Source organism: Cottoperca gobio, chromosome 16 (assembly GCF_900634415.1).
Source record: "Cottoperca gobio chromosome 16, fCotGob3.1, whole genome shotgun sequence".
Classification (NCBI taxonomy): Eukaryota; Metazoa; Chordata; class Actinopteri; order Perciformes; family Bovichtidae; genus Cottoperca; species Cottoperca gobio.
Window position 1 is genome coordinate 22,283,277 of NC_041370.1, and position 27,210 is coordinate 22,310,486.

At 39.1% G+C, this 27,210-nt stretch overlaps 1 protein-coding gene across 13 annotated transcripts in view; it reads left to right on the forward strand.

Annotated features, from left to right (window-relative positions):
* The first annotated feature begins 1,057 nt into the window (after window positions 1–1,057).
* Window positions 1,058–27,210, forward strand: part of vps13b (vacuolar protein sorting 13 homolog B) — a 315,620-nt gene continuing 289,467 nt past the window's right edge. For 11 of the 13 annotated variants that reach the window (XR_003833763.1, XR_003833764.1, XM_029452593.1 and 8 more), the window contains exons 1-4: window positions 1,058–1,181; window positions 3,349–3,507; window positions 5,022–5,165; window positions 21,976–22,093. Coding sequence is in view for 11 of the 13 variants with exons in the window: in XM_029452593.1 (XP_029308453.1) it covers window positions 3,361–3,507; window positions 5,022–5,165; window positions 21,976–22,093 (409 nt within the window). In the remaining 2 variants the exon portion in view is untranslated. Of the gene's footprint in view, window positions 1,182–2,840; window positions 3,011–3,348; window positions 3,508–5,021; window positions 5,166–21,975; window positions 22,094–27,210 lie in introns of those variants that run through there. The other 2 variants (XM_029452595.1, XM_029452594.1) reach the window with 2 other exon arrangements.

A 27,210-nucleotide genomic window follows, 5' to 3' on the forward strand; every position in this document is an offset into this window, starting at 1 on the left:
TCAGAAATTACAGTTTTGTTAAAGTTTTGTTTTGAATTAATGATGTATTTTAGTCCAATATTAGCCTATGTTTGTATAATATTTGCCAGGTTTGTATCATTACAAGGACATCCATGATGCTAAAACAGCAAAAGAAAATAAATTGTTTAATTTTAATTTAATTTTTTTATTTAATTTCAGAATTCATTGTCCATATAATTTGCCACTGCATTTTAATTTACACTAGGCTGAATTTATTAATTATTCCAATAACAGTACATCTGTACATTTCAGTGAGCATACAGTTGCATAGACTATGTTAACATTACAATGACTCTTCATCTCCAAGCCTATTTAAGATTAGATCAGCAGCAGCAGTAAACTGTTCGGAAACCAGATATGTCACCTGTTTGGCCGAAATGCAAAGATTCTTACTTTCAATGACTTTTCCATAAGTCTCGTTCTCATTATCTGAATATAATCTCTGTTCTTAATAATAATAATAATAATAATAATAATAATAATAATAATAATAATAATAATAATAATAATAATAATAATAATATCAAGAAAATGTTTCCTACTCATTGACACTATCTAGGGGCTGCCCATTGAGAAGTCTAATCTACTCTCTCAGCAAAGGTGAGCTTCCACGGCCATCTAAGGGCGTGCGAAAAAAAAGATGAATATTACGTGTAGTGATGCGTTCCCGTGATCCTCGTAAATCATTACACAGAAAGGTTGGTGATGTGACTATCAGCACACGTTTATTAGAAAAAAGGATAAGTGACTTTGAAACACCAGCTATTTGCTGCTATTTCTTTTCAGACTAACTGGCACTGGTGATGCAGTAACTTTAACCGCCTTAGGAAGAGACAGTGCATTAGGCATTTGTTTGATGTTTAAATGCATTTATTTTCTTTCCATAGTCAGTCCTCTGAATATCATATTTCACCCAATCACATAGTACAGGAAATGTAAGGTATCTCACATGCCACTATTTTTTGTGTTCTGAATTGCGAAGGGCAAATTTCCAACAGACTCAAAGGCAACACCAGACATACGGAAGCCGCGTTGGTGTTTACTGATGACGTTTGGGCTGAAGCCGTGGAGCGATGTGGCTAACGTCAGTTTACAGGATGATTATGTTATATTAAAACGTCGAATTCAAGAAATAGCTAAAGAATACAAGTGGGAGTCAAGTAAGCAAGGGATTTTCTATATTTAACTGTGGCTACACGTTTTAGCCAGCCAAACGAAGTTAGGGGGACTTCTTATCAGCAGTTAGCTTAGCTTCTTTGCTCTGCTGCTCTGTTGTTTATAGCTAGAATGACAGGAGAGCATAGCTAGCCTCTCTGGCTAACTACCTACTCCGCAGAAGTTACATTTCTTACTACGCAGCACGACACTGCTTCATTTAAAACCCAAAGTTATATTTAGTTACATTGTTAGGCTTTTTGAAATGGAGTCTCAAAATACTGCTGGCGTTTCTTCTCAAGTCGCATGCATAACAAGTGAAGTCATATTAGCAAGCAGCTAATTCAGGCACTCATGTGAATTAAAATAATGGCACTTCAAAGTAGAACCACCGACTTCTATGAATAATGTAAAAAGTAAAACCTTGACCTGCAGCCCATGCGAGCAGACTTCTCATTCTTTCCCTGTTGTGTGTAAATATCATCTCTTCATGACCAAATGTAGTTACACCTTCAGCCAAACTAGATATAACTTGTAACTTGTAATAATTTGGCTAACGTCAGTTTTAATAAGATGTACATATACTATTTATGACCCTTCAGTTATTGGATAACTAAGTAAATCAGTAGCATACGTTTATTATTTGTACAGTATCTTTAAAGCTCAGACATCTCAAAGTGCTTCATAATAAAAGACAAAAAAGCAAGTAAAAGACAGAGCAACAGACATGACATGCAGACATAAAAACATATGGAAGTACAAGATTAAATAAAATAACAAAAAATAAACAAAAGCAAGCCTAAACATGTGGATATAAAGCTGCCCTTTTAAAAAGGTGTCCACAGATCTTAAGAGCAATCGACCTTTTTCACAGCAGACATTTTGACTTGAAAGTATACTGGTCTCGATGAGAATATATGTCGTCTGCAAAATATATACTGTAAATGTTTGCTTTTTCACTGCTCTATAGGTTTCCCAGTTTTCCTCACAGCCTATATTCAAATGTATTTATATCTAGTTACCTGTTTTCCATGTATAATAATATTTTCTGTGTTATCTCATCTCATGTTATTTTGTGTTTTTCTTTATTTTCAATTTGTTTCACCTGTTATTGTACGGGTAATGTGACTGTCTCCCGATGGTTGTTGATACTATTTAGGTGAGGCCACTACTGTTCTGTTTGTTATCAGCCCTGACAAAGACCTAGGCTTTTTAATACATTCAGCCACTACAATAAAGGCTTTTTAATATTTCGTTCCCCGAGGTTACTTGTTCATTTTGGAGTGCATGGATCGCCTTTCTGTTTCTGATATTCAGACTTGTCGTAGTAGGAAAAGCACAGGTGTTACTAATAACACTAACGATGGCGCTGTTCTGTTCCAGTGAGAGTGACGGTGAAGCTGCATTCACAGTAGACCTTTTTCACAGCAGAAATCTTGACATGTCGTCGTAGGAAAATCACAGGTGTATTTAATAACATTAATATAGGCTGCATTCCACTTATGGGAGGTCCTGGTATTGTGCATGCTGGCGTACTGGAATAGCTTACTGGGACACTTGATGGAACTGAGCCATCGTTAACGTTATGAATTTCACCTGTGCTTTTCCTGTTATGACAAGTCAACATTTCTGCTGTGAAAAAGGCTTATACAAGGACCCTGAAATCAAAGCAGCTAAATGAAATTCAGCCATCATTAAGTTCATTATTTAAACCTGTGCTTTTCCTACTTTGATCTGTCAATATTTCTTCTGTGAAAATGGCCTATTAGAGACATTTTGGGAGCTACAACTTCAAAAGGACAGTCCATTTGTCTTGGGCCTGGAGCTAAGAACAGTAATAACATTATTAATAGGCTTGTTTCAAACAGATATTTTGACTTGTCATTACAGGAAAAGCACAGGTGTACTTAATATCATTAATTATGTTCTGCTCTCTTGGAACTGGCACTGAATTGAATGCAGTCACCTATTATGTTATTCATTCATTTCACTTGTGCTATGACATATACAATCTAGGTCTAGGCTTCAGAAGCAGTAGATTCTAAACACATATGCTATATGGATATGATAATGAATGGAGATTTAATACATAAATACTCGCATACAAATAATACAATTAAACAACGTTGACTAACATAACAATGTTTTGTTCAATGTTTGATGCATTCTCAGGACAAGGACAAGATGTTGGAGTCCTATGTCACACCACTCCTGATGAGCTATGTAAACAAGTATATCAAAAATCTGAAGCCATCTGACCTGCAGCTGTCTCTCTGGGGAGGAGATGTGGTGCTCAGCAAGTTGGACTTGAAGCTGGATGTGCTAGAACAGGTACTGTATATTGAATGTATCCTCTGCATTATTTAACCTTTTAAAGACCCAGACAAAACTTATGGGGATGACAAAGATTGTATTTTCTCATTTAATGGCACATACTAATTGTTTTGCAGGAATGCCATGCCATTCTGACGGATGATAGTTATAAGTAGTGCTCAGTGCAGCTAGTGGGAGAAATGTTTTCTCTATTTATTAATGGTAATAAAGGCATCGAAGTCGTATCAGCTTCTTAATACAAATGTCTCTTTCCTGCATATATTATAAATTATACTTAATTTACCGCAAAGGATTTAAGTGTCTTGCTCATATCTCTATTTTGTAGCTTATTGCTATTTTGTTTATTGCTTTTGTTCATAAAAATGGGTCATCCAGGATCACACAAGATACAGTTAAACTATTAATGTCTAGGAACTTTTAGCATAATAAATTCATCTAACACCTAACATGACAGTGCTAACATTGTAGCATTTAAGTTGTTTCACCTAGAACATAAAATAAGGTAAGAGTTTGGAAAATAATTGTTTGTGGAATTCTATAAGCATGCGCCCCACTAACATAGTTGTTCCATTCAGTCTACATTTCAGGTACAGTGTATATAGTAATGGTCTGTTGCCTTGACTACCATCAGAAAAAAATCAGCAATGCTTATCAGCCAGAAACAAAAACAGTATCTTTATTGTCATTTTGTTATTTTGGAGGAGTTTGATAGATATTTTGATCTACAGTGTTATTTTGACAGTGTTTTTTACACCTGTAATGTCTGGAATAGATCAATCTGCCATGAGTTAAAAACATTTTCTTTTCCCGTGAGTGTCTTCTGAGTGCTTCTGAAGAGCAGACCAAAACACTACCTGACCCGACAGAGATTGTGATGAAAGGTCTTATTGGAAGCAGCTTTAAGCCAACAGACAGTGGGAATTGTGTTAAGAGTTTGATGTGTAATGCTATGTCAGAACCTAGGCCTATGTTTTATTGCCTTTCATTTGGACAGTACCTCTTTGAAATGTGCAATTAGAGATCATCTTTTTAATATAAAGAGTATTTTTTAGTGAAACATTGTGAGGGTTATTAGGAGACATACTGTAAATCTATGACAGCTTTTCCTCAGAAATGTGTTTGGTTAGTTTTACAGAGGAGACATGTAAAGCTTGTGTGTAGGCAGTCTGGTTTCATGGGACTCGTTCTCACACAGAGTAGTTCAAGATGCAGAACAGTGATTTGACTGCCTCTGAGAAAATCTGATTGACTCTGTTAAAAGCATGACCAATATGTAATCTGTAGCCTTTGTTTTTACTATCCTCTCGTCTTCAAATATTAGCTTCAAAGAGCGGTTTAGAAAATGGATGTATGAAGGATCCAAGAGTTCTTGAAGCCTCCGCAGTCATATCACCACATGTCCTTACAATGTTGTCTGCGTCACAGATGTAATACTATATTAAAGATTATTCTAAGTATGGTTTCACAGCTATTTGTTGTTTCCTTATTTATATGTCTTTGCATATTTATAGGAGTTGAAGTTGCCGTTTACATTCATGAGTGGTCATATCCATGAGCTGCGTATCCACGTACCCTGGACAAAGCTGGGCTCGGAGCCTGTTGTCATCACCATCAACACCATGGAGTGCATCCTCAAGCTGAGAGATGGAGCCCAGGTTAGTTCTTCACTGGTATGAGAAACACAATATTCTTGATTCCACTTTATGGCAAAAGAGCACTGGCCAGATCTTGTTATGTGAAATTCTTCTCATGCCAAAGTTAAGCGTTCTCATTCCATTTTCTCTCTGTTGTATGACATGTTTTTACCTTGGCAAGGATGATGCTGCGGTGAAGTTACTGTGACAAAAACACGCTATAATCCCAACTTTGTGTAAAACCACATGAAGAGAAATCACAACATACCATTTCAGCTAAATGTGTTTAATACAGTTATGTGGTCTTGTTTTTGCATCAGTTACCTGCAAGTAATTTAAATGTTTTTGATGTTTAAATTCCATGCGGTGTACGGCTGGGCAATATATCGATATTACATTTAGTAAATATCTTAATATAGCATAAGTACATTTTCTGTTTTTAAAGGCTGCATTACAGTGAAGTGATGTAACCTTCTTAGCAGACTGTTCCAGCTGTGGACTTTACCCACTAAGTCATTATATCCACATTGCTGATGAGTATTTTTCAGAAATCTCATAAATATATCATGTAAATATTTTGTGAAAGGCACAAAACAATATCATTGCAATAACAATATTGAGATATTTGATATAAAATATTGTAATTTGATTTTCTCTATATCGCCCAGCCCTAATACATTGAAAAACAAGATCCCAAGTATTGTTTTTATTATTTTTAACTCTGTCGTTGGAATCAACTGCATTAATTCCTCTGGCCTTTGCCAGTTTAATGTTGACAGTGCAACTGTTCGTGCCACCCAGTACTTCAAGTTGGTTTGGTGCTCATGCAAGGTTTGCACATTTGGCCCAATATGAAACATTGTGTCTGGCCTGTCAAGGTTTACGTCTGTAATGAGCTGGCATTATGACAGACAATCAACCCCACACAAGCATCAGAGGCAGAATCTGAGTCTTGGTACTATAAATTGGGAAAGCTTGTTATGGACTCGACAGTGCCTAAGCATATTAAAGGGAAGGATTGAAATGTGTTAATTAGGCTCAACTAAGTAGCAGTTACCTTTTGTCTTTCTTATTCATGCTTCATTACTCTGATATGAAATAAATTGAAAAAAAAAAAAAAAAAGAAAGCTAACAAAGAAACCAGAAGCAAGTAAATCACTGCCTCATCAAGGTGAAATGATGAGTTTGTGCCTTTTATAAAACAGTGATTTGGATCATAATCTACATTTTCAAAAGCTTCTAGGAAAAAAGCATATTAAGCAAGTTTACAATGAAGAGTAACTTTCAGAATTTGGGGATGAAAGTGTGTTGTCATCCAGACTACCAGAATTACCTATTTGGAAATGGTCTTTTATCAAGAGATGCATCTGCCGTTTTGTTTTTTAAACAGATTGATTACAACATATGAGCTATTGTTTTCCAGAAAGCACAGTACTCTCACTTACCACATCTGTTTCTTAAAAATAGAGACAGTTTCATTGACCACTAACAATAATATTAAAATATACTCAAAACTGAGAGGTGACTTTACTGAATTTGACCCGTGCTATTTACTGCTTTTCCATCGCCATCTTTGGCATGTCATCAGTTTTCATTTAGTTTCATAACGAAATTGAGATTGTTTCACATCTCCTCAAGAATACACACTAGCTAAGTAGCAGTTGTCTTTCTTTGGTGTAAGACGCAGAATGTAAACTGATTTATTTCTTTTTGTTTACAAGAAAACTCCCTAGGGCACCTTTAGGCAACAAGAGTGAGATGGTGTCTTTGTAAATCACTATTAAGAAATGTTATCCCAAGAAAAATAATTATATTATTGTATTTAGTTTAGTTATACGTATTTTAACTTTTTAGGTGTGGTATATGAGAGCCATTTTTTAAGATTTATTTTTGCAGAAGAGCCTGGTCCTACCTTTGCCACCCATGCAGTTTTCAAAATCGAAAGTGTAGCTCGGCACTGGGCCTTTTATGGGAAAGTTTCAAGGCCAGATGTCCCAGAAGAAACACATTTCAAGGGAAGTCAATTACAGCTAATTATATAGACTGCGGCAAAAAGATTTGTAACACATGAGCTTGAGCTGCCCAGAACTAATGTTAAATATCATACTATGCAGGTGGCTACTGCTCATGCGATCAGGTTTCAGTTTGATACAATTTAAACTTGTTTTTTATGGTCATGTACTGGTACTGCTGTAATGCATGTAGTCTCAAAACAACTATTTGTTACAGATGTTTTGTAAAAGGTTTCCAGTCAAGAAAATATTTTGGGAGAATTGCAAAGGACATTTGGACAAATTATTCAGTGGTATGTACACCCAAGAGACATAATTTGGAGCAAAGCCAGACTTACAGCAGAAGTCCTTTTAGCATGTGGAATTTAAATGAGCAGCTACACTTCTCTCCTATGTGAGTGGGAGTCAGGAAGCTGACTACTGTGTTCTTAAAGCCAAGAGAACGCAACCAGTTTACTTATATTCTTTATATTTGTGTAGTGTGGTCATTTGTATTAACTTTGTTTCATCTTTATTACACTTTCAAAATTGTTAGTCAGCAATATTTGCCATATTATCTCTGTGATGGCAGTTTCCCGCTATGCTCAGCCCAGAGAGAATTTCCTTAATTGAATGAAAAAGTCTGTAGGCCTTTGTCACATTAGTGTCACAGAAACGAGATTATATTTCTGTGGAGATTAGATATCCTGTTCATATGCATGTCAGGCCCTGGTCCAGTTTTAATCAGATTTCAGCAGAGATGCGAGGAGTTTGGCATAGGTGTAGGCAAAACCTGGGCCATGACAGTTCACCCTGAAGCCTTCAAGTAATTTGGCTGATGGCCCACAGGATTTTAAAAGCTGCTGAAAAAATTGATCTATGTATGGAAAGTCTTACATTTGAAATTTAGTAGATTACTAGTGTTTCTTTCGTCCAGTAGAGACAGGAATTTTGTGGTGGGCCTCATGCGGCCAAAGTGTGGAAATGATAAATGATATCATTAATATGGTTTGTTTTCATAATTACTGTTAAAGCCTGAGTGCTGGTCTGTAAAAACATCCGTACGTCTTTTGAAGTTCATTAGGGGTTGTGTAATTTGACCGGAATTATTTGGACCTTTTTAATGTCCGTGTTTCCCCTTGAGAGGAACTGGCTTATATTAGGGATATTCAGATTGCTCAATAGGGCCCATCTGCAAAGCACCAAGAGCAGCTCACAATTATAGTTTCCAGCAAATGTGGAAATGTGGGCGTTTAGCAGCAGTTGGAGATTACAGCTCCTGCTGACAGTGTAATTGCTTAAAATGAGCTGTAATGAGCACTTGTAGTGCAGAAAGTGAAGTAATAGAAAATATGTTGTCAAGTTTGTTTTTGACATTTATTTTACAAACAAAAGACATTAGGTTGTATATGTGCCTTATTGTGTCCTAAAGTCACATGGTGCTCTGAAGCAAGCTTAGAAATCTTCCATTATTTAAAAAACTATACTGTACATGATTTCTTTAATACACATACGTGTTTTCAAATCATGACCACTTTTGTTTAGTTTTCCGATTTATTGTAGATATTTATATTTCTCTTTTCAAAATCCAAAGTCCAGAAATGTAAATCGTTGTAGTTCATGTATGAGTTGAATAATTAGTGTGGACATCTCCATGTGAAATTAGACTAAGCTCTGGTCTCTGCCTAAGAGCTCAATGTATGTAACAGGAGATTGGTCATGGGGATGAAAGGGTTTTGTAGTAGTCAACTTTAACTTCTTTCTTCTTGTGCAAAGACACACTCAATGTGGCCCCTCTTGAGTTACTTGATATGAATGAACTGTTTGATCTGAGCCCGTTCTAAATTAAAAAGCAATCTGAAAATGTCAAGAGCTGCACAGGATAAAACAATGGTTTTAAAATATGTAATTTTATATACAAAGCCCCTATGGAACCTGGAGTTATTAAGAGAACTCATAAGGTCTTCAGTATCTTATATCGAGTTTTCCTCATGGAAGGAGTTAGCAGCAATCTTCAGTTTTACCAGCTTCACACCAAACTATTCACATCCAGGACAGTTTTTCTATATTTGATATATTTAATTATTTTATTAGGCGGTTGTCATTTTAATGTTTTCAGCTCAGATGTGGTGGATTGGAGCTGGTCTGTGATGTGATACTGAGCATCTGATTTAAGGCATTACTGCCTCCAAGCTTCCCCCTATAATGAGGAGATGGATCAAGTCTGAGATAGAATTTATTGTGTGGCTGTGTTTTGTTCTTCTACTTGTAGCTAGTTTTAGCATTAACAGAAATTGGCCAGATTGAACTTGGGCCTTAATGAAAGACCTGACGGCTAACATTGATGTAATGTTGCAAAATTACGGGCCCATTCTTTTTTCCTGATATCTTGGTAAACTGCTCCAGATGTTGAAGATGAGGTGTGATCAGCAAAGACAGAGAGGAACTGGCTGGACAGCAGATACACTGGATCATAACACTCTCAGGCACTCTTTATTTTTTACGAGACAAAGATAAGGGCTTGGGTTTACCGAAGAGAGCCTTTCTGGTTTTGGCTCAGCTCGCTGCTTGATCTGGGAGTTTTATGGCTGCTGAGTGCATTTGCCACTGATGTGGAGGTTCTGATTGATGCATTGCCTCAAGATGATTTGGGGAGGTGCCTCTGAGACTTGTTGGTTTGGCATATGGTCCAACTAGGCCCTTTCTTCTGTTAGATTCCTTCCAAACTATTTTTAGGGCTTTACACCACCAGACCTCATTGCTCCTAAATAATGGGTAATACATGTGAATTAGGGAACCCCTTTTTGTAGACTCCTTAAAAAACCTCAGTTGTTATTCCGTTGCTAAATCTACCACCTACAAGACAAAGGATTTCTCCTTTTTTTCTTCTGAAGTTAAACAAAAACCTATAGATGTGATGCATGACTTTTTGATATCAAACATTAGATTACACACAGGTTTTAAACATTATGACCTTGTCCTGCAGTTATGCGATGGATGCTACTGCTTTAAGATGTGGTTTTGCCACCCAGGGTTTGAATCCACAACCCACTAAATAGGAAACCTGGGATGTATGGACTGTTACTAGCTTCTGTTTTAAGCTTGATGTAGTGGTCTATTGTAGTTATGCTGTCGGGTTTAAATTGAGATACGTAATTCTTGTTGTCGGAGTGTGAACATGTTCTAAAGTGACAATGAAAAACTCAAGGACTATTCATAAATGTCATCTAGTAAAACATTAAACATGCAATCAAATGTACCTTCACTGTCAGCTTCTATAGTAAACATCTTTCACAAGTCAGAAAACACAAAGGGAAAAAGTTAAACAAGTAAAAGAAAACAGCCTGTGGAAGTTTGCAATCAGATAGAACACACTGGATAATCTCTGTCCCAATGCCATCCGGAAATTTTGCCTTTGATTCTCCGGCTCGCAGGGAGCAAATGGCTTACAGAGATTGCACCATAAATCCGTCTGATCATCAGCTCAGCGGGGCCTTTTCTTCAGGACTGAGGAGACAGAGGGTGCAGACATGGAGCTTTGGAGAATCTATTTTTCTTGTATCCAACCCCCCGTAGCAGTAACAAAACCCATCTCTGACTGTAATTAATAAAAAGATGGAGTAATGTTGGCACACTGTGGATTCCTCCGGCAGGTTGGAAGCCAGAGCAAGTGTTCTAATGAGAGACAAAGAGAACGACAGAGAGACAGAAGTAGATTAAACATCAGAGCATATGTGCTTGCTTGAGAGTTATGAAAGGATCTCTGCACGTAGGTCCCTGTATATGTTTATATTTTCCCTCTGACAATTGTCTCTTGTATTGTATTGCTATACGAATGGGGTGTACACATGGGTACATTTAATAAACTGGCAAATGTAATATCAATGTATCATGTTGGCAAGATTGGAATATATTTCTCAGATCATATTTCGATAAGGCTTTGATGTTGATGTCGGCAAGTCTTTGTTTCACAACAAAAAAAAGTGAAGATGGTAATCATGCAGTGTGTCAACAAGCCAAACAAATGTTTTACAACAAAACATAATTGTAATACATAAAGCAATCGTGTAATTCACTATGCTGTATCTGTCTGTCCACTCATTCAAGTTCTCAACATAGAGTGACCCATTGTACCGTCTCTGTTTGGCATTCCAAACTGATTGAAAGCATCTGCAGGAGGCAATGCACAAGTGTGTCATTCCAGCAGAAGGCCTTGTACCCAGCTACGATTGCCTGTGAGTCAGCAAAGGCTACACAACCCACAGCGTTACACTGCTTGGTCTTTGAGGTTTGATGGAGTTTTGGGTTCCTGGTAGGATGAGTTTATTTCAGCTCCTCAGACACAGGAAAGCTGTTGGGGGGGGGGGGGGGAATAACAGCTTCCTGCATCCAGTGAGTGATCAATACTCTCTGGGCAGGATGCTGCTGCTCCACAACTTAATCCCTGCTCTCAGGCCATCCGGACTATAGGAATCCCTCAATGGAGCTTATTACTTGCTGGCTGTTCCTGGTGATATTGCTGTCTTGGAAACGATTACCTTGCAATTAAAGCTAATGTTTGCTTTTTTAGTGCTTTCTTCGGTCAGAAATTCTTGGAAGATATTTTGTCGCAATTAGGAACACCACATGCTTTATGAGTCTTGTGTTGTGTGTAAATGTGCCACAGCAGGCTTTCATTTCATTTAGTTTTTTGGGTGCTGCACAGACTAAGGCTTTACTCATTTTTCACTATGTTTCTCGTCATGTAATTGCTCTAACCACATTTATAGTGATGGATTTTTTTTACCTTGGGTGAGACAGAAAGTGACAAAAAGGAGTAACACGGTAACTGAGTGCCTCTGTGTGTAATTTCTCAGCGGCAAAAGGTATGACTCCATGTTACACAAACTGTGGGTGGTCTGTGTTTTATGTCTCAGGTTGAGTGTGTGTTCCATTTAGCAGACCCTCACCCCTTTGACCTATAAATAATTTCACTCTTATTATAGAAATGATGACACCCCCCCCCCCCCCCCCCCCCGCATTTCTAAGTGGTATTATTGTTGGTGCTGCTGTCGGATCTCTTTCTGTTTTCCTCATATCTACCAACAACACGGAACACACTGCGCAAAGTAGACAGTACAAACTGAAACGTGCACATAAATTAGATAAATAACATAAGCGTTTAGTTTATTTAATAAAAGAGCACCTGTCCAAGTGAGTTGTGAATATAAGAAATGTAAAAACACCTTGAATTTCAGGGGGGGGCGCCCCCCCCTAAAACAATGGTAGGGGAAACACTGATGTAGTATTAATAAAGTAGTCAGATTTTCTTACTTGCTGATCTAGCTTAGTAGAATTTTCTTTTTTCTTTTTTATCACTCTCCCTCTTTACCTTCTTTGCCTCCTCCAACAATGGGGCTCTTTTGCCAGGTAGCATTTCAACAGTTAACATTACTCCGGTTGTTCTGCTACCTGGTGAGCTACTGTAGCTATTTTGTTGAGCTGCCTCTTAGCAATATGCTCTGTGGTAGTCAGTGATGCCGAGTTTATGCCTAGGACCTGCTGGCACACTGAATTGCATCCTGAAATTAGTTATAGCAAGGCTTATAGGGAACCAATCTAAAAGTCATTATTTTAAAGCCATTTGATTGTGCAATAAACATATAGTTCATAATGATAAGCTGAAGAAAACATATTATCTATTGCCACTTTAAGGCAGGACATTTTAACCAGGAAAATCAAGCATGCAGAGCTAGTCAGTAGTAAATCAGTACAGCGTAAATCATAGAACTTTCTTTCCAATACTAAATGAAATTCTATCTATAGATCTAGATTTTATCCATAACAACTGTTATATGTAACACTTAATGATTCCTAAAGCCAGAGGAATACTCATCTGATGCAGAAGTAGCTCCCACGCTCAACCTTGTGTGTTGGTATATGAGTTAGATTCCACTTGTCCCAGAGTGTGCCGGAATTGGTAGTGTTTGCTTTTATCTTGGCCGGCCAGGGCGCCTGTAATGTGTGGGTAAGAGAAGAAGAATGCAATATGAATAATTGCTTAACATGTCACTCTCCATGGTGGGGGAGGGAAGAAAAAGGGTTTGTGTGAAGAAGGCATATGGTTAGCGGAAAAGATAATAAACATGCAGCTCTTGATTGAGTGTATCGCACTGGCTTGACATTGGCCATATTGCTTGTTTAAAAGGACCAAGAATTCACATAAGAATTCACACGCTATAATTGATTTGTATGTGCTTCTAATCTTTCATAAAGAAACTTTGTGACATTTAGAATTTCCAGTTGACAACAGAACTGAGTAGAGATATTTGGATGCTGATTTATATCACAGATATATGTACGAGATAAAGTCTTATTCACGTTTCATAAAACTAAATTAATATCTGAATAGTTGTAAGAGATTCTTTCCTCTCCTAATGTTACAAAAGTTAGTAGTAACATTGCAAACATTATGCTGCAGATGTGTATAAAGCAACTATCACCGATATCCCAATTTGTAAACTATAGTTTAACCTTTTAGATCTTTAACCTTACAAATTTTAAAGCAGGACTGCACTCTGGCTATTGGGGCAGGCCTCTTGTTTTATTGGTTTGTTATCCAAATTTAAGTTAAAAAGTGAAAAATGTCTTCTTTCATTACACTGATAAAGACAATAAAAGAGTTGAGATCCATTGACAAGGACTGAGTTGGACAGTTTTCCATCTCTCAAGTAAGATGATGAATGTTGATAGTACCTCAGTTACTTTGGAACCTGTTGTATAAAAGCTATGCAAACATAAGGCCTGCTGCATTCCTCTAGCGTGCTCAAACCTCCTGCAATATGGCTTTGGTATTTCTCAACATTGACGGAAAGTCCTCTCCCATTTCTCTCCATTTGATTTATTCTATCTTGCTGCTTTCAGAACATTGATACTCTCCAAGAACACTTAGGCCTCTACAGTTCGTGCCTTCCAGCTGCACCTCACATGTGCAATTAAGTTGTCAGAGTTGCTTCAGCCACTGCTTGCGCTGTTCTTGGAGGCTGGTGCTTAAATCGTTCAAGGGGTGCTTATGTCTTGTATAATGTGCTTAATATTGTGTATGAAGTAATGGGCAAAACTCGGAACAGGGATGGTTCAGTTTCCAACAGATGAATGTCAGTTTATGTTAAAATCAGGAACTGACAACTAGTTTTCAGCAAGTCACCAAAATATAGAGATAGTAATGGCTCCATAGGATGTTCCTTGTCTTTACACTTTGTAAATATTATCAATTAATTTTATATCATGTAGGAAAGTGTGTGTGTGTGTGTGTGTGTGTGTGTGTGTCAGGGATCTGCGTGGAGTGTGTGTGTGTGTGTGTGTGTGTGTGTGTCAGGGATCTGCGTGGAGTGTTTTATTGTAGCTAACACATTGCAGTTATTAGCATTAGGGGGTAGCTGTGCCAGCGTAACCAGCATGCCTCACATGCTCAGCCTGGGCTTGTGGTTAGCTGATGGAGACATCTGAAGGACCAGAGCCTCTCAGATCTAAATCAGGAACAATTTCTCCCTCTTTCCCATTCTCTCTCTGTGTCTTTTTCTCTTTTAGTTTTGCCCCCCACTTTCCTGTTGTCTCACTCTTATTTTTCTTGGCTTTTTGTTCTCTAACCGTTGTTTTACTCACTCTTTGCTCTCTTTCATTCACTTTCTCTGTTTCCTTTTTAAGTGTTATCATTTTCACCAGTGAGACAACATTTATGTGTGTCAAGTGCAAAAATACAAAAAATGCAGGTCACCAGCAAGAACCTGGTGTGTTAACATCAAGAGGTGTCTGGGGAGAATTTCAATGGGCTCCAATGAAAGGAAAATGGAGACAGAGGTGATCTAGATTGTTCAGCTTGGCTCCAAATTCCATCACGGCACCTACATCAGAACTAGTCACTAGCCTGTCTGAATTCCTTGTTTTTGGCTTTAAATCAAGTTTTGGGATTAAAGTAACTATGATTTAAGATCTTTTTTTTTTTTTAAACAACAATTATGGAAAACAAACATTGTTCGGGACAATGAAAGAGCACTGACCTCTGCTTTGAAATGTCTTACTGCTAAATACTGCAAAATACTGCAAAATACCTATTTTGTAACAAGGAAACCGATTTCATGCATGAATGTACTGGCTTTGAGATTTACTAGATTAATAGGGAATTATGCACACTTTAACTGGAGCAGCAACAGCTACTGTACCGTTAACACAAGATTGATTTCTGCTCGTATTACTTGAGGTTTGCTTATAAGACTAAAGAAAATGTCACTTAAATTGATCACATTTAGTATTGGACATTAATGATACTGAGATGAGCTGCTATAGGACAGGTCTTTGTTAAAGCTTCCGTACAGTGTTACAGAGGTTTGAGGAGGGCTTTTTACAGTTAAGGCTATTTTACTGTGTACTTTGCGCAGATCTTTTACTGTCCCTTAGTAAAAGATCAGTACAACTGCAACCAATTGTATCCTCTCAGGTGAAGATAATGCAACAGCTGTCCAAAGATGTCCAAATGAAATGCTAAGAAGTCAGAAGTCCTTCTGTTGCTTCCTGTAGGTCTAGTCCATAACTGTGATCCCGGTTGCCTTTGTTGTTATTCTCTTGGCAGAGACCCCCAACATGACATCACCAGTGCTGTCGTTGTGATTCCTCCTGCTTTGAGTGAAATTGTTTTGTAATTGTGCATTCTCCTTTTGACGTTGGAGTGTTTTCCATGTCCCTGCTCCTAACCTCGTGCTTTGATTGTAAGTTTGCTGCAATGAATGTGCTTAGGTGCACTTCTGGTATTTCTGGTATAGTCCAGATCTTTTTGAAATGATTCTAAATAAATTCCACAAGCCTGTCTATTATCTGTTATGGTTGTGGTAATTATATGGCTATGAAGGTTTTGAAAAATACAAATTACTGTTAATTAATTTGACTATAAAGTGTGTGTGCGTGTGCGTGTGTCGGGAGGTATGTCTCAGACCATGGGGCTTTTGTAATAATGTTTAAATTGTTCCTGTATTGTTTGAGTGTGTGTCAGTTAAGCAAACATTTTAGTTGCTTTTACCATGGACTGCTGGATTTTTCATCGACTCACTCCACATTCCTAAATCATGAGAAGAGCTTTTTCTTTTGCTTGACTACTTTGTAAAATGAGCTTTTTCAGAAACTAAGTTAAGTTGCACTTCCTGTACAACACTGATCATACACTGACTTCCTTTTTTGTTTAGAAAAAACAAAGCTAAGGAAGGCAGTTCAGTTGAAATACTGAAGCACATTGTGTACATTTAAGGACTTCAATATTTTATTATGCAGTATATGCAGTGAAAGTGGGGATTTTATTTGCCACTAGTGGATTTAATTACTTGAAGAGAGAGAGAGAGAGAGAGACCACATTTTTGTAATGAGCTGTTTTCATTGAGATAATTATTCAGAATGTCACACGATATGATATTCATCTGGGCTCATTTCGGGCTCTAATCCCTCCAATCTGCCATGGATTCCAGCTGCACGGATCTGCTGTGTTTTTGGAGTATGGGTCTTTATATTTAGACTGTGTTTTAGACTGCTCATGCATGTATGTAAGTATTTGTATTTAGTGTACATCCGTAGTACAGTTGTTTGTTTTGGTATTTGTATACACATTGTTGAGTCTTTTGAATGTAATGGATTCTCACAGTTCTAGATGGCAGCAGCCTTCTCTAATCTACCTCCGTTTGAGGAGAAAATGAAACCACTGTCTTTAATCATGGTGTAATTGCTTTCTGCATTTGCTACAGTTTCATTAAAAACCCATTAGCAGCTAATTTTTTGTTGAGCTGATGGATGTTTTGGAAGCCAAGGGACGTTAGAGGAAAGGATATTTGAGTCAACTGCGATGAGCTCTGTTCTCCTTAGCTTACATTCCAGTGGGGTCGGCTCGTCATCAATGGCTGCATACCATTTGACATTACTGAAACCTTCCCAAGCCGTGACTGTAAGTTTGAAACATTGATCCTATTTTCACGTCTCATCCCCCTTGATGCCAGCTGGAAACCACTGTTATGAGAAACAGGGTCATCACTGTTAAAACAAGCTTCAGACTAACTGGTTGTGAATGAACCAGAATCAGAAATCAGAGTCCCACAACAGGGAAATTTACATCAGTGTACTCTCTGCTGAATTTGGGTTGTGTGTATTATGATAGTAGTTGTTATTTTGTATTCTGTAAAAATAATCAGGGACCCATCACATCCACAGTGTCTCCTACCATTCCCTGGCAACCAGTAGTTGAGAGGTTTTCTTTTTAAATGTGTTGTCTGAGTGTTTTTTTTGAAGGAGGGAGGAGGTCTGATTGCTGGATCCTCCCCAGAGATGGTGCACTGTGGGCTCTGACATGGGGGATAGGGCCTCTACATGTCAGACTCAGTGAGCGTGTCTGTGTTTGTGTGTGTATATGAGTGATTTGGAGGAGGAGGGGGGTCTGCCTGAGATAAGGAGCTATTGGGTTTCCTTCATTTATTTTCTCACTCCATAGGCGTTCGCCCTCCTCTGCCTGGCCTCCAATCTCCAGGCCTGCTGCTTTGATGTCAGCATGAGTTCGCCAGCAACCTGCAGAGGAAAAACAACAATAACAAAGAGTGTGTTTATCCAGCAATGGTCTTCTGCATGCACCCATTAATCTGCTGAAACTGTGTGAAATTGACCAGTTTTAAAAATGTTTGGGTTTCAAAGATGAGGCAGTTGCAGGCATGCATGGTAGTCAACTGCTAATCCCTGCCAACATTTCTTCCCTGTGTTCAAAAAAAGAAAAAAAAGCCTTGTAATTTGTGGAGGAAAAAAAAGAAAATGTCACATATATTCTATTTTTTAAGAAATGGGCAATAAAAACAAAACGGTAATTTAGTTTTGCTTTAGACCAAACTTTATGCAAAGTTAAAGCATCAAATGACAAGAAATTGCAGTAAGACCATTATTCTGTCCCCCCCCACACTTTACACTGAGTGATGTATATATTATTTCCAGTCGGCTAAGATGCCTGGAAAACACATCAATTAAAATCAAATTGGGCAACTTCAGTTTTTATTAATGATGTCCTATTAGGTGTCATCACATCACACTGTTCAAATTTCTGCTTGCTGTGACCTGAAATGGTCCACTTACCAAAAACTATTATATTTGTTTTCACTGTTTTACTTATTCACGTAACAATTTACATGTATATATACATTATATAGAGATTTAACTGGCTTCTGGTATCTGAGAGTCATAGCTTGTTTGTTTGTACTAGGACAACTGTGACAGTATCTGCAGAAGTGCTGTTTTTAATAGCTGGAGGTGGTGGCGGGGTTCAGCTAATGTGTTGAGCAGCTCAGATGAGGCTCGACCCTCCAGACAGGCTCAACACACTGCCTTGCGGTCCCTGACTGAGCCAGACGTCTGCAGGGGGACAGAGGTCAGGCCTGGCCTTCCTGTGCCCTAACCCTCCATGGGTGCCCACTTACCCTCTGAGTAGGGGGTCCCCCTTGCCTGTCACTCACTCTGCCAGGACCTGTTCCTTTTTTCTGTGCCTCCGTTCTGGTCTCACTGCCTCAAGTATCTCTCGCTCTTGCTGTCTCTGAACTACTCTCGGTTTCACTTTCTTTTACTCTTTTTTTCCCCCACTTATCTCTTTGTCTCTTGTCTCTCTTCTCCTTTTTTGCTACCGTCATCTTTGGTCAACAGCTGAGTTGACATGCCTGCAGGGGAAGTAACCCCCCTTTTCCTGGTCCTTCTGTCTTTCCCACCTTCTCTATCCCTCTATCCCTCCCTCCTTGTCCTGTGCCCTGCCGTGGCATTGGAAGGATCAGTTTACCCGGCAGCAGCTGAGGCAGGCTTCATTTGTCCCAGGGCTTCCCTCTGAAAAGGCATTTTTCGCCTCTGGAGAATTGCTCACTGCCCACGATGACATTGAGCGCTTAATTGCGCTACTTCCAAATTTGGCAGTCTTGTTCTTTAGTGGCAGTTTGAGTTGTTGAACTCAATGTACTCTTGGCCTGCAGTGCTAGGCATTCCTTTAGGTATAGATATGAGAGCGCACTGTTTCTAATAATGTGCTCAAGTAGTGTATTGTGATGTAAACTAAAATGCTCAACACATGAGCATGTCTCATTATAAACTTACCTCATCTAAAAAAAAGAGCCTTTTTTCTTTTCTCTCGTAATATCTCTAAATAATGCAGATGCAACGTTTGAAGTGATGACAAGTTAACAAATGAAGTGTAAATAATGAGCAACACAATTCACATCTTATCATTTGCCAATCTCTATTCTTTGGGACCTTGATGAAGTATTTATTATTCTTCCCCTTATGTTTACCAATTCCCACCACTCGCTGATGGGGGAAAAACACTGCTTGCATAGTGCAGCTCTACCGCAAAGGCCCTTACTGAAGTAAAGTGTAAATATTTCTGCCAGAGTCTCTCTCGTCTATTTTGGCAATTGCATGTTTACGTTACCGCACTGGGGGATACTTGCTTCTCTGTCAGTGTGTCCACAACTCAAATTATGCAAAGTATGTTTAAAACCTAATCTTCATTACTCAACCACACAGAGAGAAAGGGGTTCATTGTCATTAAATAGTTGAACCAGGAAATGTGTTAATTGTGTGCGCTGCGTGTATATACAGTATATACAGCATGTGACCTGCATGCAAGGTGTGGCTGTGGGTTTTCATTTGAGTATGTGTGAATGAGGTGTGTGTGCATGGAGTAGCCAAATATATTTGGTTTTGACACCTTCAGTGTTTACATTTGTTGGGATAAGGGGTGACTCCTGAGACACTCTGCCACGCTGATCCCCCCGTTTAAATGCTAAACACATGTGATTGCCCCCTTTCTTTGTCCAGATTGTCTGACTCACTTACCGCCCAGGCTGACTGTGAAAAGGTTACAGTGGTGCAGTAACCCCTAATCAATGCCATACTGGGGGTTAATTCTCTCAACTCTCCACCTTTTTCCCGATTTCTCTATTTCTAGAATGGTTCTAAAATATATGGTTTCTTTTCTTTCTTTCATTTCTTCCTACCACCCTCTGTTGCAGGCTTGTTTCTACTTTGAAAATGAATATGAGGTATTTGTCAAATCAAACATAGTAGTTGTAGAGGAGTAGAACTTTAGCCAAAGTAGTCATAGAATGTCTTTTGTGCTCTGATTTTGATGCAATAGGGTTTTATCCCATATTCTCCAAATTGATATTTTATTGTGGAAGTGGATTTTACAGTATGTATTTACAGACTGTATTCTAAATTTGACAAATATTTGTCCTCTGCATGCAAAAACTGATTTGACACATTTTATTCCATATCCTTGCTTTACGAACTCTTGATTCAAAAGCTTTGAACATGCAAGTCCCTCTTAAAACTTGGGAACACGATGACCAACACCCTCTGGAGAAGGTGACAATCGGCTAGTAGAAATTTTACAAGTCCACAAAGTCAGTCTCTTTATTGTTAATGGAGCTTCTCCAAGGTTTGTTACTTGATGACATCAGATATGAGAGCCTTGGTTTTCTGCTTTAAGCTTTAGGAGAGTGTTAAAACATATTGATATATTGCCTATTACTCTTTTTGTGCATTTGTGGATTTGCTAGGCTTAAGTTAAAATTGTATCTACCCCAGCAGTATATCTAGTAAAAGTCATTGGCTGTCAGTCCTGTTATGTCCTCATTTCCCTACTGTTTAATTGCATCTAATCTCTTAGTCATAGGGGCTGAGGCACACTACAAGCTGAACCAATAAATAACCTCCTCATCCAGAATCTTGGCTCATTTTGTTTATCTTCAGGCTCATCTCTTAAGGGGATGTCCATTTCATCGTCATTCCTACACACACATAAACACACACACACACACACACACACACACAAATCTTATTCGTGCATTCCTGGGCTTAACAGGCCGCTGGTCTCTGAGTGCAGATGACATGTGCTGTTATGGAGGAGAGACCTTCACCCTTATCCAAGGACCAGAGTTTATTTGTAGAGCCCATGGAGATGGTTGTTAAATGGGGATGGGAGGTGGGTTAGTGTGATGTGAGTCTCAAAAGCAGTGTATAGTAGATGCTCCCCAGTCACTCCTCTGTTCATTGCGCACAGCCATGCAGGAGAAAAGATACAAATGTATCTTGCATGCACACCAATTGTATTACCATAACCAGATACAGGTGACAGTTAGATTATACAGGCACATTAGAGTTTATATGATTTGTTTGGTTATCAATCTTGCTCATGTGTGGGGATATGTGTGCTAGCCTGCTTGCTAATATCTTAAGATCCACAAGGTATTAGAAAGAAAATTAGGAATTCAACTGGTGTGTTTTGGCAGTGGTGAATTGAAATGACACCTCAACACAATAACTGCTCTTTGTATCTTTAGTTTGAACAAAAAAACAAACAATGGTGCCATCCCCCCCCAAAGAAATGTCCCCCATTTTGTCTTGAGTATACTCTATGACCTCTGTGGAGTACATGCAGAAAAAGGACACTAGACTAAGCTGTTAATATCTAGAATAATTTGACAGATAGTATTTTTCTGTGGCTACTCTAATTGCAACCGGATTAACACCAGCAAAATAACATGATGGATGCATGAAAATTGCAATTATTAAAGCATTATATTTATACAAAGATCAGCTTGTGAACACTAGGACTGCCACCCTATTAATACTTATATATTACTACTGTACACTAAAGTAAAAATAAAGAATAACTTTAATCTGGTTATAATTGAAAATAACTATCAGAGCAAATCTAATTGCACAGGTTCTGAAGAGCTCTGTGTGGAACCCTGTGTTTACTTCACTACATATCCTCACAGCGTTCTTGTTTGTTTTTTCATCAGGATGACCATGAGAGTGGCTCCAGCTCCACCAGTCGCAGTGTCTCAGACAGCTCCAAGGCTGTGGCCAAGCCCCGTCGCCTCCAGCAGGCTGCCCCCAGCGACCCAGACCTGCCCCCAGGTGAGTGATGGCCCTGGGCCCAGTGAGACTATTCCACCTTCCTGCTCAGGGAATGACCACCAGGGCAGGTATGGCCTCTGTGGGGGAGGATGGGGCCACAGAGTCAGGCTAAGGAGTTATTACACTACATATAAATCTGGTTTCTTTCTTTTAGCCTCTAGGAATGCCAAATAATGGATTTAATAATGTCTTGTTGTAGCTTAACGCCTGAAGAGGTTAGAGCCAGATTCAAGTAGTAGTACCTGTTTACACTGTAAAAATGTTACACAGCCCATTCCAAAAATAATATTTCCTAACCAGTGTAAATCAACCAGAGGGAGCGTGAGGGACGTGTCTGTGATAAATCACTCAGTGATGGCTCTTATCAACAAGGCCACTTGACCACATGCCTCCTACAGGGCCATGGATTCCATGCCTGCCTTACTCCACCACTTTACTGCACCTCACAAAGAACGGCCTTGTTTGATTGGGGCCTTTTAAAAATATTTATGTCTTTTTTTATGATCAATTTGTAACTGTCTTTTAGAAAAAGGAAACATACACGGACCTCATGTTAGATGGAAAGCTTTTTAGCAGCCGCAACAATGATGCTGTCACAACCGTGCAAGATGCAGTTTCAAAACTTTGTGTAGAAATTGAGAAATTAAAAGTTCTATAGGCCTGAGAAAAGTCTGGTGAGAAAGTAGGTGGCAAAGGGAAGACTAAAATGTAAAGAAAATATATGGCTTTTAGAGAAAAAAAACCATAAGGCTCACTCTCAAAGCCCTAGTATGCTTACATGTATGAACCTAAACTCCTGGCTGGATGTATCTGGGGAGGATCCATTTCCAGGCCTGATGTTATGAGATAATATCTCTCCCCAGCTGTTAAAGCAGGGTGCCTCACACCCCAGCATCTCCCTTTGGGCCTGCCTCAAACAGATCGCCCAGGTGTGTGTCTGTGTGTCTGTGTGTGTGCGACCTTGTCCTTGTTTCAACCCATTACAGGCTGTAGAGACAACTCTGAGGTCAAAGGTCGCAGCACCTCAATAACAGCGAGGAAGCAGATACATGCTGTAATCCCAGCCTTCCTAATTAAAAGGTAGAGGTTAAAAGGTAGATAAGGTAAAACTAACCAGCTATGACTCAGACAGAGGATGTTTTCCTAAGAATAAGATACAAAACAAACCTGTTATGAGTCCTTAATGTAGTTAAAGGGTGTTTGGACACAGCACAGCATTTCATGGCAGAGCACATAGACCATATTGTAGACATCCATTAGTCTAGTGAGTACCTTATGGCCTTGTAATGTTCCCTATACTTGGTATATCCTTAAATGTATTGAAATGCACGTCTGTCCCAGTGTCTCTTTTAAAACCACCACTAAAGAGGTCTAAAGGGTCATCAAAGGCAGACATGTCCTACACACAGGGACCTTTATGGATCTGTTATACAAAAATATTATAGGAAAACATTAAAAGAGATCTATATGTGTTATGTATAATTCAAGACATCTTTTATGTAGAGCATTTCAGCTTTCAGCATATTTTAATGGCTAAGTACGCTAATTGCACACTGTGTAGCAGTATTATGTAAGAAAAATGAATAAGAATATAATGGTGAATCAATATTAGAAGAGTTCGAGTGGGATTGGAGGCAAAAACGGGTGATTGGGACATTTCTTTTCTGGCCTCCATCCTTGTTTTTTAAGCCACATGTATGCTTCCCACATTTGAAGTTAGTTGCATTTCGATGCTTCTGACTGGCAATGATGGACACACACAGATTTGAGTGGAGGTGTGTGTGTGTGTGTGTGTGTGTGTGTGTGTGTGTGTGTGTGTGTGTGTGTGTTAAAGAAGACCTGTGTTAGCAGTGAGACCGTTGCAGGGCAATGGCCAGTCTTACCTCCTCAACAGCATCCATGTGGACAAACCTCTGTGTTGCGTCTGCTCCCCTCCCCTTCAAAACAACCAAAACAAAACACGGCCGACACTAAAAAGCAGCCACCAGCAATTATCCAGTCATTTGGCCCTAAGCTCTCACATGCTGAATGAATTTATCCTCCCTGTTCTCCCTGTGGTGGAAAATAGTGATGTTAATTCATATGCCATGGGATTGGTAGCCACACAAAGACCAAAGACCAAGTGCTTCCACCTTGGGCGATTCTGTGAGTGATTATGTTTACTGCTGCTTGTGGGGGACCAGCGGCCACTGTTTGTGAGAACCACACTTCTCCGTTTCAGGGGAATCCTGCTTTGGCCATATTCACACTGATGAAAATGTGTTTTGTTTTATAGGAGTTCAAAGAGATTTAATAGTGGCAAGTCTCGCTTTGAGTCTAGTTTTAGCCTGCTACCTGTGAGTCGGGTGGATCAAAGCTATACTCAAGATCTGCAGTTTGAAAGCTGAACTCTCCTGAAGAGAGTGCATTAGGACATTTAGTATGAAGTGTCTTTGCAGTCTGACAGTTTCTCTTGGTAAATTCTTCCAAATGCTTTTTTGTCACATGTAATAACTTTTTATTTTGGACATATGATTAAAATCTTAATAGACACTCTTCATCTACAAGCATCATATTCATTTGTATAAGTCCTTCCATACCTACACTTTTACTGACTTTATCCTATTGAACTAATACATTGAGCTAAGTAACAAAATTCAGACTAAATTTAGAATTTTAATATAACAGTTGCTGCCTTGAAGGTTGTGTTGTTTCCCACCCTGTCAAAAAAGCAGAGAATGCACATTATTACATGGGCTAAGTTCAGTGTTCATTCCTGCTTTTGCTATGCCACGTCTGTGTGTTATATGCATGTGTATGTATTTTTGTGTGAGTGCATACATCTACATTTATGTGTCAGATGTGAGTAGGCTTGTGTTGCTTTGTGTGTGTCCAGGAATTGTGTATGCATGCATGGTTGTGTAAGTATGCATGTGGTGAAGGAGATTGAGATTAGCATGGAGTGAAATGCAAACACACTCCTGAGATAAATCCATGGTCCAGTGCTACTGCTGTCCTGGTACTGGGGTCTTTGCTCTGAGAATAAATACAGCGGCTATTCTGGTATTACTGGGAAATGCTACTTACTGAGAATATCCCATAATGGTAAAGGCCGGAGCTTTCTCCAGCTGGAGATTTCTTCCGTGCTGGAGCCCTACTGTACCATGCATGGGTGGGTTCTATGTATCTACAGTTTTACTATAAGAGGCCCTAGAGTTAATAGAATGACTAACATAATCAAGTGGTAATAGTATCCTTGTAATATTGGCTTGCGGTGTTTCAATGGTCCTGCAGGAAACTTGCCATGGTGGATTAGAGATTAGAGATAGGGATTTATAGATTTTTGTGAACCATACTTGCTATGTCCCACAGTAGCTACTTGCTACATTGCTAACTGTACTAATTATGTTTCAGAATAACACAGCAAGTCCAACTCACAGTACATTTATTGTGTGATGGACTTGTCAATCTTTCTCTCCATGGCTAATAACTGGCAAGGCTGATAGCTACTAATACTTTCCATATACAGGAAAAATGGTGAGTATGGACAGTATAGTGTTTCTTTCCTGTATTGCACAGAAGAGAGTACTTGGCCTGTTCTAAGATCACATAAAGGAGCTGGTTTTTCCAGTCATTTTATGGTTGAACAGTTTTAAGTGGGCTCCTTCCCTGTGGGCCGCAGCACAGGTGCTGGCTGTGTCAATTGTTTACAGAAGTTCAGAGCAGCGCAATGGCTTGCAGAGAGACGGATTGGGGCCCTGGACTTGGTGCGAGGCAAGAAGAGGTATAGCCAGTGTAAGAGAGTGCAAGAGAGATACTCTGACACGAGTAAATTAGAACCAGAGAGTGAAATAGCAGGAGGTAAAGTGCTGGTTTTACTGCCCAGGCTGCAGGTGCGACAGCAGCTTTCTGACTGACCCCAGAACCACAGGCACACACACACACACACACACACACACACACAGCCACATTCATGCACGCAAGAAAGCAGCCAGGCACACACTCAAACTCAGACAAGCACATGCATGCATGCAAGGCCACGCACAAATGTCACAAACACACATTGCGTTTATGAGTTGAGTTTATATTATGTCATCCTCTCTTCCTGCCACTCTGTTTGGTCAGGCAACAAACTCATAAGAATTTTGTCAATTGGATTATGCTAAAGCTTAGTCAGCCCTGTGCACAAGTGGCAGAACAGTTAACCAATTCATATAAATATTTTCATCAACAGCACCATTTAGTTTAGCCTAATTATCGGTTCTGTTATGCCCTGCGCCAGGCATGTAGATCCAGGAAGACAAACATTTGGTTTGGAAAATAAGGGGAAAGTATTAAAGGTTTATATGTTTTAACTTGTAGTGTGTTTAACGGTGCATGGGAGGAATGAATAATGCCATTGGTCCTGTGGTTAGGAGGATTTATTACTGTATATTTTCATATTTTATGGTTGAAACTCCCCTGTCTGTAATATTTTAAGTTCTTTCTTACTTCGTTGAGTAATGACCTTAGCATGTATGTTTTTCCTGCAAAGCTTCTGTTTCTGGGCGTCACTGTGGCCATTAGGAGGAACTGGTAACACTGCAGGATGGCTCCCCCAGCTCTGCTGAAACCCAATCTATCGCACTGCTCTTTCTCTCCTGCTTGTTCTTGGTTACGTCCCTCCGCCTCTTCACCACAAAGCCGCCGGCCCCCACTTTTCAACCTTACCAAAAAAATCTATTTCTATATTCCTGTTTCTTTCCATTTGTACAAAATTGATAACTCTAACCCTTGCTCTCCATCACCACAAAATGTCAACGTACCTGTCTAATTCTCTTTATATCCCGTAATGCATAAAAACTTTAAAAGTGAGTGATGACATAAACTTGTCAAGCCATCACACTAAAGAATTAATGTGTATTGAGTGTTTTCACACAGGAAGCCCGTTTGATGTTCTTTTTCTTATCATTAGCAGAATGTGTCTTTCATTTCCAATCCTGGCGTTCCTAAGATTGCTGTTTCACTGTCCCCTCAATAACTGTATCTTGTATAAGCATGTAGAAAGTTCAGTATTGTGTATGTGTGAAGGCCTGTGTATGCTAATCCATTGAATCTTGCGTATGTTTAAGTGAACACGGAGGCTCCTCAGTGGTTTA